We start from the raw sequence: 16,428 nt of genomic DNA, 5'->3' as shown, positions 1-16,428 counted from the left end.
TTTACTTATTTTTAAATTAAGTTTTTCTCCAAAATTATGGTGCACTATTCCATAACTTAAATGTCTTTAAACGAAAATGCTAGACTAAAATGTCTTTAATGACACATAAACGCGTTACAGTTTAGTGATAGTTTGCAAAAAAATATTGTTTCCTATCCTAAAATAACTTTATCCCGCAATACATAACTTTAATGTCTCTAACTATTCTCGCACCTCGCGAGTTTGTGACTTTCTTCTTCTTGCAATGCCGTTTCCTATCGGAGGTTGGCAATCATTAGAGCTATCTGCACCTTGGACACTGCTGCTCGGAAAAGAGATCGGGTACTCTTCCCGTACCATTGGCGTAAATTCTTTAGCCACGGATGTTCTTCTACGGCCTGGTGGTAAGACTGCCGGCTATTTTCCCCCGAATAATGAGCTGAAGGCGGTCGTATTTGCTATTTCTCATAATGTGGCTGAAGTACTCCAACTTCCGCACTTTTATGGTCTTCAGGATTTTAAGATCTTCACTTAGCCTTTGTAGTACAGTTGCATTTTTGATACACTGTACCCAAGAGATTTTCAACATTCTTCTGTATACCCACATTTCAAAAGCTTCTAACGTTGACTAGTGCGCCTGCGAGAGCTTTCTGTAAACGCCTTGTGGCATTAAATCAAACGTTTGCACCAATAGGCAAAATAACCAATGAGTTCAAACCTCTCACTGTACTCTGGAATGATAGCGTGGTGGGAAGAAAACAAGAGGACATAACGGACTAAGAGCTGAAGAAAAAAGGAAAATTGTATGATTTTATGGATTTTGTAATGTCACAATTATTACAGCTAACCTAAGGTAGTGCTTTTATTTTATTTATGAATACTGAGGATATTTTGAAATCCATGGTTTTTCATGGTTCACTTCTACAAACGGGCCCACAAAGGACGATGGTAACTGAAGAGAGAGTCATAAAATCCAGCTTCACAGGGAAAGTTGGAAAAAATATTACTTATTAGGATTACGATCAATCACAAATACAATAGATACAATAAAACTATAATATACATTACTATGCTACTCGTAATATCTACGTACAATAATTAACCTCGAAAAACAGATACAACTCCTTAACCTGTGAACCCTACTTAGCCATGATAGTTTTCCTTTAAAATTGATTATATTATATACTACTGCTGTGAATTTTTTCACGTTCCTTTATACAACCATATGTCTGATAAAGGGGGTAGACACTTGACTCTAATAAAAATTAGCACTTTAATTAAAACATCATATTTTACAACGGATCTAGAAATTGAAAAATGATGTTCCCACACCCACAGTATTTTTAAAAGACCTATTCAACGATATCTCACACTATGGGGTAGACGAGAAAAAAAATTCACCCCCCTTACATGAAGGAGAGCCACCCTAAAAATAATATTTATCACAATTTTATTTCACCACTTTGTCGGCGTGATTAATATTTATACCCATGCCAAATTACAGATTTCTAGCACTATTACTATAAGTTTTAACAAATTAAGAGACTACTTTCGGACTGTTCCTCTTTCAATTGTTGTAGTTACCGTTACTTTCATTGGAAAACCTCAAATGTTTATAAACAATGCTAACCTAAAACGTCGCTACGGTTCGATCATTTGCAATAAACCACATTTTAGTTTAGCAATTCTCCCCAAAAAACGCTACTGTATACAAACTATTTCTATTCTACTAGACTAAAATGTGTTTAAATTACAAAAGCCGCATTTTAAGTGTTATGTTATTGATAGTTTTAAGGATCATAACCTAACCTATAATGTCGTTAAAGTCTTTTAGAGTCATTTTACTTTAGTAATTATACAATTTTTTTAAGTTTCGTAAAAGGATAAAAAAAGTAAATGCAATCCAAGCCTTAAACGTCTTAAAGGGTAATCTAACGACATTTAAGTTATGTAAATACAAGACGTTGTTAGAAAAAATGCTAGACTAAAAAGCCAAAACTGTCCTGCTTTAATTATTATTTACTCTAGAAACTTAAAAATACAGCTATTCAAAAGTGCTCTATTTGCTCTACATTTTCATAGTTTCAAGTTTTGTATACGTTTATTAGTTATCAAATGGCATCATTTCTTTATAAATTCGCGCTTTTTTGATCATATCTCGAAACTTGGTTGTGGTAGTTAACGACACTTTAGCTTTAGGACGGCAGAACTGTAAACTGTAAGACAATAGAGTATTTTTTTATATAATAAGCGTCACAGAGAATAAACTATTTTTTTCTGTGATTTATGATTCTGTGGATGCTGGTGTGTCATTTCAAGGCATCCGTGCATACAAAACTTTTGAAATACGTAAGTTTCGCCTGCCTGATGCTTTGGTCTGAGGCTTTGGTAAGTCGAGTCGCTAGACGCCACAGAGTACTTTGTAATATATGAAGACGCTAGACGCCTAGACGCTATTATGCAGGTTACAGGTATTTATGATTTTTTGAGCTATTATATTATAGGTATTTCATTTCACCGTAATTTAAATAAAAAATTGATAGTTTTTGAATTTTGAGTTTACAATCTTAGCACCGGTCTTGGTGAATTCATTCAACGATTAAGGTAGGTACTTATTAGAGAGTAAAGTAAAGTAATATAAACTCATCCCGACTTAGCTCGAGTGTAATTATTTCTTTCTTTTGGAAATCTACTTGCAAAATAAATCGTTTCACAGAAAATGCGATTTGAGATGTATCTATTATAGGTAGGTAGTCAATTTTCCTTTACCGACTGGCGACTAGCTTTTGATGCTTTTGTCCGTGACTTCGATGAATAGTGCAAATATAAATCTTTCAGTGAAAAATTTTTTGAGATTGGATCAGTAGGTAGTACATTCCTAGGACTGTCGGCTTGGATTTAGGTTTTTTACACGACTACGGCAAATCCAAAAGGAAGAGTTATGATTTTAATTTAAAAATCCTGTTGGAGTTTCAGAAAACCCTATCCAAGTGGACCTTTAAGTTATAGAGAGAACCTACATGCACAATCTCAAGGTTCTATTATCTATACCTAGCCGTTTGAGCTTTTTTGAAGTTGTAGTACGCGCAAAACAAGACGTCTAAACTGAACACGAGATGTAGGTATGATATAGGTAGGTACCTACCTACTTTACAGATTTGTGTATGGATTTTAATTAAGGACCTGGATAGTGGCATAGGCTACTTTTTATCGCGGAAAATCAAAGAGTATCCATAAAATTTTAAAAACATATCCATGCGGACAAAGGTGCGGGCATCAGCAAGTACCTATTATATAAAAAAGTATAGAAGTTTTGAATATCACTACCTAGTACTCTATATATATATATATAAAAGGAAAAGCTGAATGACGGCAGACTGACTGACTGACTGATCTAGCAACGCCCAGCTTAAACTACTGGACAGATCAGGCTGAAATTTACCATGCATGACGTAAATGTAGCTATTATGACGTAGACATCTGCTAAGAAACGATTTTTGAAAATTCAATCCAGGAAGGAGACTTAACTATGCCAAAATAAGACTTAACTATGGTTAATGAAGACTTAATTATGCCAAAAGAAGACCTAACTATGGCAAAAAAACACTTAATTATTCCAAAAGAAGACATAACTATGCCAAAAGAAGACATAACTATGCCAAAAGAAGACTTATCTATGGCAAAAGAAGACTTAATTATGCCAAAAGAAGACTTAACTATGGCAAAAGAAGACTTAACTATGCCAAAAGAAGACCTAACTATGGCAAAAAAACCCTTAATTATTCCAAAAGAAGACATAACTATGCCAAAAGAAAACATAACTATGCCAAAAGAAGACTTATCTATGGCAAAAGAAAACTTAATTATGCCAAAAGAAGACTTAACTATGCCAAAAGAAGACATAACTATGCCAAAAGAAGACTTAACTATGGCAAATGAAGACTTAATTATGCCAAAAGAAGACTTAACTATGCCAAAAGAAGACATAACTATGCCAAAAGAAGACTTAACTATGGCAAATGAAGACTTAACTATGCCAAAAGATGACTTTACAGAGACTGCCTCATATTATGTTGAAGTGGGAGATTTGGATGAACATATTCTTCAGGTGATAAAGACAGAAGCTACATTAAATGAAGATGTTTACAAACTAGAAACAGTTGAAGAAAAAGATGAACCATCTGCTCACAAAGATTCATCTTCACACATGGAGGAGTCTACAGATCATGAGCCAGACAGTGATGTGAGTTAACACTAAAGTTTTTTAAAGCTTTTTACTTATAATAATGGTTCTGAAAGTTTTCATCGACATTGCATCTACAGACACAAAACGTTTTGCAGCTTTTGAATTGTTGTATTTTGTTTCCAGTGGGAGCCCTATGATGTTGTAGGAAGGTCTGCAGAACATTCTCGAACTCTTGGTAAGTTTGAAGGATATCGACAAATCCAGTAGGTACCTAGTTATGTCGCCGCCAAACCAAAATGGCACACAGTCAAGGCAAACTTTAAAAATTACCTACAATATATGTTTTGATTTTTTGTTCATTAGATTTAAGATTCTTTATTTTTGGAAACATTTTTTACAATGAGATGTTATAGTTAATTCATTAGTTCGTACAGTAAATTGGTCTAAAGCACACAATTTAAAAATTATTATACCTATAATACTTTTCAGTGCTTTTGTTGTCGGTTAACTTTTTTATAGTTCTGTACCTCAAAAGGAAAAACTGGCCAAGGCAAGTCAGACTCACGTACCGAGGGTTCCATACTCGGGTATTTTTTTCGACATTTTCCACGATAAATCAAAAACTATTATGCATAAAAATAAATAAAAATCTGTTTTAGAATGTACAGGTAAATCCCTTTAATAGGATACCCCACTTGGTATAGTTATCTTACTTGAATTCAAAATACTAATTATTTGTTCATGAACACATTTTAATTTTTTTGAACATGATGTTACCACAAATTCACGGTTTTCGGATTTCTACTTTTACTTGTGCTTTCTACCAAATTTCATGATTCTAGGGTCAACGGGAAGTACCTCATAGGTTTACTTGACAGTCAACAAAGTGATCCTATAAGGGTTCCTTTTTTAGGTTTTCTTGTAAAATTTCAATTTAGTTACAATCATCAGTGCTTTCGTTTATGTAGTCCTAAAGATCCATTCTTGCTGGCGGCATTCGAACAAGTCCTCCGTGGACGATCGACGGCACTGCCCCTGTCTTCAAAATCCCGGTGCCCTTCCCCGCTGATCATCCTGGATATATCGGGAGGCTCCATGTGCGAGCACGCGGCGCCGGGCCACCATATTCGTCTTCCCATACGCAAGCAAGCTATCTCTTTCTAGCGCGCGGCACGCACCACGGCGTACCGTCTCGCTTCTTCGCGTCGCTACGCAGCAGAGGTTTTAGTTCATCAACTATTGCTGTCTCGCTTCGACGTATAATGGCGTCCCTGTCAATCGCCAGAAACACGAACCATTGAGCAAAGACGTGATTATTGAAAATTCCCTCCAAAGCTTATCTGCTAAATATTATATTGTGGTGTTATTAAAATTAATTAAAATTAAAATGTCGAGGGGTGACGATGACGGCAGCAGTAATTTAATTCCGGAAACTATTAATGCGCAAAGTGTAAAAAACGATTTGCTCCCAGGAACTTATAAAGACAATGGTATTAGGTGGTGCCTATTTAAGTACACGATGATTTTGATTTTATTGTCTCGCGAGGTGTGAAAAGTAGAGTATTGAGCTTGGGGGTAATACTGTCTTAGTCTTGGGCGCCCCTTAACCCCGCGCTTCACTCAGGATTCTAGATGCAACACCCTTGATACGCTCGGGAGTTACTCAATAATCCCTCTCCCGTGACGTAAGACATTACATTACCCCAATGTTGAATAATCTATTATATCTGCAGCGGCTGATAGTAATAGTAGATTATTCAACATGGGGTAATGTAATGTCGTCACGGGCGCCGGGATAAATCCCAAGCGTAAAGAGGGATTTTAGAGTAACTCCCGAGAGATATGACCCCATAGATTATTAAATCTATGAGACATGGTGAGTGAGAGGGAGTCTAAGCGAGACAGCAGAAGCAGCTTGAACTAAAAACTGCTTGTAAGGAACAGAATTTGCTTCGGGTGTGGGATATTCTAAATTCAAATTACATTACATCCCTTAAGACGTAATGGATTTCAGTACAACATTATATTCCTTAAGACGTAATGGATTTCAAAACAACATTACAACCCGGCTAAGTCATAGGAATGTTATAACGTACTTTAGCCTTAGCTAACAGGTCTGTAATAAGGCATTCTAGAGCGAGTGGTGTGAAAAATACATATGTACCTAATTACATATTTTCTTTTCAGACAATTCTTTGAAGAAACGGAAGACCTCCCGTCATGGTCAAGCTCTCTCGCGGCCTGTAGTTCTACACAAGAGGACTCACAATGGTGAAAAGGCGTTCTCTTGCGACGTTTGTCAAAACAAATATGCTAGTAAATCTAGTTTAGCGAAACATATTAAAACCCAGCATAATACTGCAAAGAAACGTCACGCTTGCAGTATTTGCGATAAAAGTTATAACGCGAAATCATTATTAGTTCGCCATATGAGAACTCACACAGGCGAGAAACCGTTTACTTGTGATTTGTGTGGTGCTAAATTTACATGTCAACGTAATGTACTAATTCACATGAGGACTCACACGGGTGAACGTCCTTACTCATGCCTGTATTGTAACTACAAATGTAGTGCCTCAAACGCTTTAACCGCTCACACCAGGATTCACACTGGAGAGAAACCGTACTCCTGCAGTCATTGTGACTACATCTGTAGTACAAAAAGTGGTTTACAATCTCATATAAAGAAACACATGGGTGTAAGGCCTCACTTATGTAAGCACTGTCCAGCGAAATATAAATCAGCGGCAACTTTAAAGCAACACATGAGGACTCATACTGGCGAACAACCTTACTCTTGCAATATATGTCATTCTAAATTTTCAATAAAGGGTAATTTAAAAGTTCACATGAGGACTCACACTGGCGAGAAACCGTATGCTTGCGAGCGGTGTGAAAAAAGATTTGCAATTAAAAAGAATTTAGTCGATCACATGACTGTACACAGTGATGAAAAAAAGTTTTCATGCGAGTTTTGTAAATTCAAATGTAAATTCAAATGTAAAATCAAAAGGCGTTTAAAAGATCACATCATCAAGAATCACACTGAGGTGAAACCGTTTTCCTGTGAGGTTTGTGAAAAAATGTTTTCAGTTAAAAGATCTTTGAAGAAGCATCTGTTGACTCACACTAGAGAGCGAGACTTAGGTCAGGTTAAGTTAACTCAGGTACTAAATTTTATTACCGATACTGAAAATATGAATTTCGATTGCGACCTTTGTCCCTTTAAAACCGAATACAAAAGTAAGTTAATGTCTCATATGCGGATTCACACTGGTGAGAAGCCCTTTTCCTGCGATATATGTCCGTTTACAACTGCACATAAAGACCGCTTATTAACACACGTTATGATTCACACCGGAGAGAAACCGTACCCTTGCAAGTATTGTAAGCTTAAATTTAGGACAAAAAGCGCTTTAAACTCTCACACTAAGAATCACTTTGAGAAGAAACCCAAACCTCATTCTTGTGATATTTGTCATAAGAAGTTTACAAACAAAACGCTTTTAACTTGTCATATGCGGATTCACACTGGTGAGAAACCTTTTTCTTGCAATATTTGTCCATTCACAACTGCACATAAAGGCCGCTTATTAACACACATTATGGTTCACACTGGCGACAAACCGTTCGCTTGCGAGTATTGTGAGTTAAAATTTAGAACCAACAACGCTTTAAAACGTCATGGCAGAAGACACACTGGGGAGGAACCCTACAATTGCAGAATTTGTCAAGCAAAATTTACACATGTTGAGGCTTTGAAGTTGCACAGTAAGACTCACATTGGCGAAAAGCGCTTTGCCTGTACGTTTTGTGAATTTAAATGTACAACCAACACTACTTTAAAACAACACATTATAACTCACACTGGAGAAAAATCTTTTTGTTGCGATATTTGTTCATTTAAAACCGCTCACAAAGGTCGCTTAGTGACTCACATTATGACTCACACTGGAGAAAAACCGTTCTGGTGCGAGCTTTGTGAATTTAAGTGTGTAACCAAATACGGTTTGAAGTGTCATTTGAAGACTCACACTGGTAACATACGTTGCAAACTTTGCCACTTACAGTGTAAGACCAAACAAACATTAAAATCTCACCTTAAGTCTCACCCTGGAGAAAAACCTTTCCCTTGCGATCTTTGCCCGTGTAAATTTACTAAAAAACACGCTTTAAAGTCTCATATGAGGACTCACACTGGGGAAAAACCGTATTGTTGTAACGTTTGTGATAAAAAATTTGCATATAAAAAAAGTTTGACTGACCACATGAGTGCCCACACTGGTGAGGGCCCCTTTTCGTGCGAACTTTGTCAATTTACAACAGGTCGTCGAGAGTCTTTAATAATACACAAGAAGACTCACACTGGCGAAAAACCTGTTTCTTGCGATTTATGTCAACGTGCATTTTCAGTGCGATCCAGTTTGACTAAGCATATGAGGACTCACACTGGCGAGAAACCTTTTTCTTGCGATTTATGTCAGCGTGCATTTTCAGTGCGATCCAGTTTGACTAAGCATATGATGACTCACACTGGCGAGAAACCCTTGTCTTGTAAACATTGTGATCGTAAATGCTCGACCAAAGAGGGACTAGTATCACATTTAAGGACTCACACTGGTGAAAAACCATATTCCTGTGATGTTTGTCCATTTAAAACCTCACATCACTGTCGCTTGGTGACGCACAAGAGGATTCACACTGGCGAGAAACCTTACTCGTGTGAGTATTGTGGATTTAAAATGAGGACCATAAGCGTTTTAAGGCATCACCTGAGGACTCACACCGGTGAGAAACCTTATTACTGCAACGTTTGTAACACAAAATTTTCACAGGCTGGTGGTTTAAGTTCTCATATGAAGACACACTCTTTGGAAAAACCTTTTTGTTGTGATATTTGTCACTTCAGAACTGCACATAAAGGTCGTTTAGTGACGCACATCATGATTCACACTGGTCAGAAGCCTTTCTCTTGCCAGCATTGTGAGTTAAAATTTAGGACGAAACACTCTTTGAAGTCTCACAATAAGACACACAATGCACGCTTAATACGAACTCGCAAGTCTCGAAAACGTTGATAGATATCGGTTATCGAAAAAATAGCGTTTAGTGACGCACATCATGATTCACACTGATCAATAGCCTTTCTCTTGCCAGCATTGTGAGTTAAAATTTAGGACGAAACACACTTTGAAGTTTCACACTAGGTGCCACAATGCACGCTTACCTAATACGAACTCGGAAGTCTCAAAAATGTTGATAGATATCGAGTATCGAAAAAATTGCGTTTAGTGACGCACATCATCATTCGCACTGATCAATAGCCTTTCTCTTGCCAGCATTGTGAGATTTAGGACGAAACACTCTTTGAAGTTTCACACTAGGTGCCACAATGCACGCTTACCTAATACGAACTCGGAAGTCTCAAAAATGTTGATAGATATCGAGTATCGAAAAAATTGCGTTTAGTGACGCACATCATCATTCACACTGATCAATAGCCTTTCTATTGCCAGCATCGAGTTAAAATTTAGGACCAAACACTCTTTAAAGTCACACACTAGGACCCACAATGCACGCTTAGTACGAACTCGGAAGTCTCGAAAACGTCAAACGACAGATATCGAGTATGGAAACAGTATAATGTCAAGAGTAAAATGATCCCTAATACCACTGTTTCTAGGTTGCAACAACCTAGCAGAAACTTCAAAATAATTAATATCAGAAGTAGGTATTGAATAGCCTTTCTCTTGCAAGAGTTATTAAAGAACCAAAGACTCTTTGAAGTCTCACACTAGGACCCACACTGCACGCTTAGTACAAACCAGGGTAGTTGCGGATGCCATAATTCTGATATCCGCGGATGCGGATTATTAGAAGTTCACATCCGCGGACGCGGATATGTTCCGCTTTTGCGGATGCAGATGAGAATATCCTGTTGGGTACTATTGTACACTTTTTGATTGGTCAGTTAGCGAACATAGATCGATCGGAAGTCAAAATCGTATAATACCGTATCGATCGATTGATCTATACTAACGAATTCGTATTATGTCCTGTGTCAATTTTAACTGAGTAGGCGCACTCAGAGTAGCTTAATCGTTACAAGGCATTAATTAATATGGATAAGGAATGCCTTAAGCGACTGAGTGTGGATGTATTTTTGTTCAAAATAGCCATTCCACACATCTAATTGTGCTTACACTAAAATATTTTCTGCCATTGCCCAATTTTCAATTCTCGCACACCCAATCCACTCCTCGCCTCACCGGTGTAATCCACCACCACTATCACTATAACCACGAGTCGAGGCGAAAAAAAGTCTGGTGTTTACTGACCAGCCCGACTTTTACTATAGATACACATTATATTATTATTTCTATTGTTTGTTAATGAATGTCGAAATAAATGTACAATTAATAAATATCAATGGCTTATATTTTAATAATTTGATTAGTTGGCAACAGTTGCCTATTGATAAGGACACGTATGGATTTATGGAAGCTCTGTACAGAGTGGGGGCATTATCAAGGAACAATCTTTTAAGTAGGTACATACTCGTTAATTATAACTACTACCTACTAACTGTATGTATTGCAATGCTCCATGAGATATTGACTATGATATTGAGGAAGCTCCTTAGACAATGGGGGCATCGTCAAAACCAAAGAATAAGATCCAATTGCATTAATCTTTTTGTTACTAGTTCGTGTGAAAATAACTCTTGGCTTCTCTCCCTCGGCCTCTCCTTTGTACTCTATTACTGTGTAAACATTTGTGTTTTCATATGCGTGTACATTTTGAGTGAATAACAGAAGGTAATCACCTGAAATAAAAAAAGAACGACTAAGTGTGAGTCAGACTTGCGCACCAAGGGTTCTGTACTACAGAAGTAAAACAGTAAGAATCACTCTTGTTAACGAACCGCAAACTAACTTTGTTTGTGATATCACAAAAATTGTCCGCGACAGAACGAGACGACAATCAGGGTATAAGGCGGGGGGACGCCCCGCACGTCATTCGCGCTGGCCCGGGTTAGCGCGGGGACTCTGCGGGCGTACGGAGCTTTCCCTCCCCGATTACCATCTCGACCTGTCGCGTACTTAAATATCAACATATTTTTATCATCACTAGGTACCCATATTAAAAATGAATAATTGTATTTCGTTTTTCCAGTCCAGAATTTTAAAAGGACGAGGCGCTAGCTGAGTCAGTAATGTTAGTCTGGAGATGTGTTTTGCGACACTCAAATTAACACATGCCAATAACTCTTACCCAAATTGCATATTGCAGCTGGTACATGACTGAGTGATACTATATTTGTTAAACAATTATCTATACCCGGTCTAAATCTGTATAGCATGTTTGAATAGCTCTGCGTACAGTAAATATAGTTGTCATAAGACGTCATAATGGAAATTCTCATGTCAGAATCCACAACCATCTCCCAATAATCTTTATTATCCTGAGTTTCATAACAATATATGTTTTCGTGTCCTGCTGTGTAGACTTTGTTATTATGTGTACATATTGCTGGATTTTTTATGGTGTCAGGTAAGTCTGCTATTCTTCTACAGCTTCTTTTTTTTAAATCAAACACAACAGCTGTTTTTAACACTACCCTGAAAAAAATAGGTACCTACTTACAAATACTTAGTGGTAAGTTTTTATTTACACATCTAAACTAATCAACACTAATATTATAAATGCGAAAGTGTGTCTGTCTGCTAGCTTTTCACGGCCCAACCGTTCAACCGATTTTGATGGTACAGAGTTAGCTTATATCCCGGAGAAGGACATGGGCTACTTTTTATCCCGGAAAATTAAAGAGTTCCCACGGGATTTTAAGATACCTAAATCCACGCGAACGAAGTCGCGTGCATCATCTAGTATTATATAAAGAGGAAAGATTGGTATTTTTGTTTGTTTGTAACAAATAAATTCAAAACGAATGGACCGATTTAAAAATTCTTTCACCATTAGAAAGCTACATTATTCCCGAGTGACAGAGTATATTACTATAATCCATACTTCCATACTAATATTATAAATGCGAAAGTGTGTCTGGCTGCTAGCTTTTCACAGCCCAACCGTTCAACCGATTTTGATGAAATTTGGTACAGAGATAGCTTGCATCCCGGTGAAGGACATAGGCTACTTTTTATCCCGCGGGCATCAGCTAGTAAGTAATTAGCTGTGCGAAGCCTGGGTTGCTAGTATGTAAATATTTTGTTCTGTTTTGTTAAAGTAGGTACATATAAGAAATCCAAACAGCTAATAAAATACTGTGTCGTGATCTACACTAATGTAAGTTTGTATGTAGGGGGTAATCTCTAGAACTAATGATCCAGTTCTGAAAATTTAGTATAGCTATATTATCCCAAAGTGTCAATTATAATATCAATTATATAATAATGATTATGGCTATCAATTATATCACACGGACGAAGCTATATTTAAATTGGTCTAAGGTTATCAATGCTTTTTATGCCAAAGGTTAAAAAATAAGTTTTCTACACTTGCCATGTAGGTAGTTGTTCTTAATTATGTGCACATGTCAGAATTTTTAACCAAATACCTACAAACATTCAGTATTTAAAGAATAACAACAATAATAATAATATGATATACTAGATGATGTTATCATCATCTAGTATATCATATTATTATTTAGGTTTATTAGATATTTTATTATACTTTAGATTTAGGTTTTTTTTAAATCCCGTGGGAACTCTTTAATTTTCTGGGATAAAAAGTAGCCTATATATAGTTTCCTGGATGTAAGCTCAATCGATTAAACTGTTGGGCTGTGCAAAGCTAGCAGACCGACAGACAGGCACACTTTCGCATTTATAATATTAGTATCGATTTGAATAATACTGACTTGAGCTGACCTACACCACCAATAATATACAGAGAATCTCCCACAATAGTGACTCCTGCATGTCTCCTCGGTGGCAACTGCACACCAAACTGTGTCCATGTCTTCTTCAAAGTGTCATACACCTTAACATCCTTCATAAAAATACCTGTCCCTCTTCCATGTACACCGCAAACAACTACCAGTTTAGTCCGACCCCATGCAGCAACATTGCAACCCCAAAGATTTTTATCTGGAACCTCCAAATATTTTTCAAAACCTTCATCCTTTTCAAAAGTGTACAAAGAATATGGCAAAGTATCGGGCCTGAGACCTTTCAAAGGCCATAGAGGCACCACAGGAACATACTTTGTAAGGCGTGCACTACTATGTTTCACTATTCTCATTAACTCAAACCAAACCCTTTCAGGGAACTTATCACATAACTCTGCTTTGTGCTCACACAAACTCAATTCGGATATCGCTACATCTTTACTGGTTAACTCTAATAGACAATCTATAATTTCCAAGACTAATCTGTCCGAAAAGTGATTAATATAATCACTCAAAAATTCTTTCATTTCTATCAGATTTTTATTTGTGACCCTACTCATGTCTAAACAAGCAAGAATCAGTAAAGAATGTTCTAATTTATGCTTCTCTAAAAGCCACTTGAAGCCCAATTTAAAAACATGCATTTCATTTTGCGAATCTAAGTAGGGATGGCACAAATACCATACTAATTTGTGGAATGTAGGAATATACTCTGGCTTCATAGAATTGAATGAAAATAGACCATAAGCAGCTGAATACTGTTCCAATTGTAAATAAGATGCGTTCTCAGCCATTGCCATAGCCTCCATCCAGTTTGACTCACTCAACTGAATTTCTAAGACATTCAGAATCTGCTTGATCAGTTCAGGAATTTGCAGAAAATCAGCTGCCTTTGCAACTTCAGTATTTGTTGACAGAGGGTATTCATATAATACTTTCATTCCTATTTTCATGTATTTAAGTATTATACTCATTATATTAGGATTTAGCATCTGAAATATATAAAAATATACATTATTATACAAGATTTCCATAAAAGAACCTTACTATAATACTATATCCTAATCCATACTAATCTACACTAATATTATAAAGAGGAAAACTTTGTTTGTTTGTTTGTACTGAATAGGCTCAAAAACTACTGGACCGATTTTAAAAATTCTTTCACCATTCGAAAGCTACATTATCCACGAGTAACATAGGCTATATTTTATTTTGGAAAAAAATAGGGTTCCGTAAGATATTTGGGTTTTTCGGACACAAGGTGTAAAAAATCAACCAGAAAAGTTACTTATTTTGCGTACGCTGCCTAAACTATAAAAGATAGAACCATAAAATGTTCTAATTAATTGTAGATCTTATAAATATCTACAAAAAAGTCCGCGACACACTATACCCATCTATGTCGAGTGAGGCACAGCAACCATTTTTTTATTTAAAAATCTTGAATTTTTTTTGGACTACATTTAAACGCGTTTATTTTACTCATGCTATTAATCCTTATCAAAATAAATGATTTCATCACTAAGAACAGTTTATGGAGATAATATTTGGTCTTTGAATGATTAAAATTGGACGTTTGGTTTTGAAGTTATGGCGAAATTAAAATATTACGATTTCTGCTGCACGGCCCCTTGTATTATATTATATAAAGAGGTAATGTCGTTAAGTTTGTTTGTAGGGGGTAATCTTTAGAACTACTGAACCGATTTTAAAAATTCTTTCACCAGTAGAAAGCTACATTATTCCTGAGTGACATAGGCTATACGGGATCTTTAAAAACCTAAATCTACGCGGGCGAAGCCGCGGGGATCAGCTAGTAATATTATAAATGCGAAAGTGTGTCTGAGAATGGTGATATATGATACCCTGCATTAATAAATTTTTAATCCCAGGAAATCAAAGAGTTCCTGAAGTTATTTTGAAAACCTATAGGTTTTCAAATGAGAAGGAAGTCGCGGCCATGATCTTGGCTTATTTCATCATCATCATCATCATCAGCCTGTAGACGTTCAATGCTGGACATGGGCCTTCCCTAAAGAGCGCTACCACACCCGGTCCTCAGCATACTCATCCAGCCTCTTTATATCGTCGGTCCATCGTGCTGGAGAGCATCCCACACTACGCTTGCTTAAACGCGGTCTCCACTCAAGGATTTTCCGGGTCCAACGGTCATCGCCTCTACGACAGGTATGACCTGTCCACAGCCACTTCAGCTTGGGCTTTGTCTTGTCTTATTTATTCTAATCCTAATATTATAAATGTGAAAATTTTGATGGTTGTGACTACTTCACACCATGACTGAACCAATTTGGCCGAAATTTAGGTAGGTACCCTGAATTAACACATAGGTTACATTTTATCCCAGAATCTAAGTTCCCACAGGATTTGTAGAATACTATGTCCACAAGGACAAAGTCACTGGCTTCATCTAATGTTACTTATCCTAAATCCTAATCCTCAGCTATAGGTACTATAGATACTATAATATTATGAAGACGTAAAGTTTGTAAGTTTGTTTGTAGAAAGTTGGAACTACTGAACCGATTTTGAAAATTCTTTCAGAAAGCTAAATTATTCCTGAGTGACATAGGCTATATTTTAAAAGAGATCTCTATTAAATTGTAATAAGCTACCCGTGCGAAGCCGGGGCGGTTCGCTACTAATATTATAAACTTAAAAATTTCGATGTTTGTTATTTCTTCACGCCATAGTAAATTAACTAATTTGGAATTGAGATATCTTGTACTATAACACATAGGTTACATTTCATCCACGAAGTCGCAAGTTAGAAAGTTTATTCTAGCTAGAAATAAAAAATAGCTTACATCAATTTTTATTTCCTGTTTTTCACTCTCTACATAATGTCCACTAAACATCGCGCGGAAATAATCGCTATATTCACACAAAAGCTCTTTGTTCGCTTTAAAAATCTTATTACCAATTCGCAAAGAAACCTTTTCCATTTTCTATTACGATACTCTTTTTGCCATTTGGTTTACGTTTACGTTTAAAATTAAATTAAATATACCTACAACGGTATAATTTAAAAGAATTTAAACCATGTTCAAAGTATCCTATATGTTATTGGTCTGTGGTCCAAAGTCAAATGAGTCAAACCACAGGTTAATAGAGGATACTAGAAGTAGAAGCAGGCTACAGTCCGTCCAAGGTCCGTCCACAATAACTTTTCCCCTGACGTTATGTTGGCACCATTGCTTTGTTTGCATTATTCCTTAGATTATAGGGTTTATTATTGTGTGATTTGCTATGGTGCCAAATATAACAGGGGAAAAGCTATAGTGAACGGACTGTACAACTTGTGTGTTGATGTATGTAATATGTATAT

The 16,428-nt window shown here is 36.5% G+C and overlaps 2 protein-coding genes across 9 annotated transcripts; one reads left to right on the top strand and one right to left on the bottom strand.

Moving 5' to 3' along the window:
• Window positions 1–2,399: 2,399 nt before the first annotated feature.
• Window positions 2,400–11,756, top strand: LOC117990848 (zinc finger protein 62 homolog). Of its 6 annotated transcripts, XM_069504513.1 has the most exons (5): window positions 2,431–2,450; window positions 2,956–3,112; window positions 3,494–4,222; window positions 4,349–4,400; window positions 6,353–11,756. In XM_069504513.1, the coding sequence occupies exons 3-5, from the start codon at window positions 3,530–3,532 to the stop codon at window positions 9,241–9,243; spliced, it is 3,636 nt and encodes a 1,211-aa protein (XP_069360614.1). In that variant the 5' UTR covers window positions 2,431–2,450; window positions 2,956–3,112; window positions 3,494–3,529; the 3' UTR covers window positions 9,244–11,756. The 6 variants fall into 6 exon arrangements, with proteins under 6 accessions (XP_069360615.1, XP_069360616.1, XP_069360612.1 ...); XM_069504514.1 differs by lacking the exon at window positions 2,956–3,112 and having other exon boundaries at window positions 2,400–2,450; XM_069504515.1 differs by lacking the exon at window positions 2,956–3,112 and having other exon boundaries at window positions 2,419–2,583.
• Window positions 10,548–16,168, bottom strand: LOC117990847 (kelch-like protein 15). 3 transcript variants are annotated; one of them, XM_069504538.1, is made up of 4 exons: window positions 15,716–15,852; window positions 13,050–14,071; window positions 11,441–11,787; window positions 10,548–10,991 (listed from the first exon to the last, which is right to left on the bottom strand). In XM_069504538.1, the coding sequence occupies exons 1-4, from the start codon at window positions 15,836–15,838 to the stop codon at window positions 10,747–10,749; spliced, it is 1,737 nt and encodes a 578-aa protein (XP_069360639.1). In that variant the 5' UTR covers window positions 15,839–15,852; the 3' UTR covers window positions 10,548–10,746. The 3 variants fall into 3 exon arrangements, with proteins under 3 accessions (XP_069360639.1, XP_034834232.1, XP_069360640.1); XM_034978341.2 differs by lacking the exon at window positions 15,716–15,852 and adding an exon at window positions 15,908–16,168 and having other exon boundaries at window positions 10,549–10,991; XM_069504539.1 differs by having other exon boundaries at window positions 10,549–10,991; window positions 15,846–15,867.
• Window positions 16,169–16,428: the final 260 nt, after the last annotated feature.

This window comes from Maniola hyperantus, chromosome 18 (assembly GCF_902806685.2).
Source record: "Maniola hyperantus chromosome 18, iAphHyp1.2, whole genome shotgun sequence".
Classification (NCBI taxonomy): domain Eukaryota; kingdom Metazoa; phylum Arthropoda; class Insecta; order Lepidoptera; family Nymphalidae; genus Maniola; species Maniola hyperantus.
The sequence above is the reverse complement of the archived record's forward strand: the minus strand, read 5'-3'. Positions and strand labels throughout refer to the sequence as shown.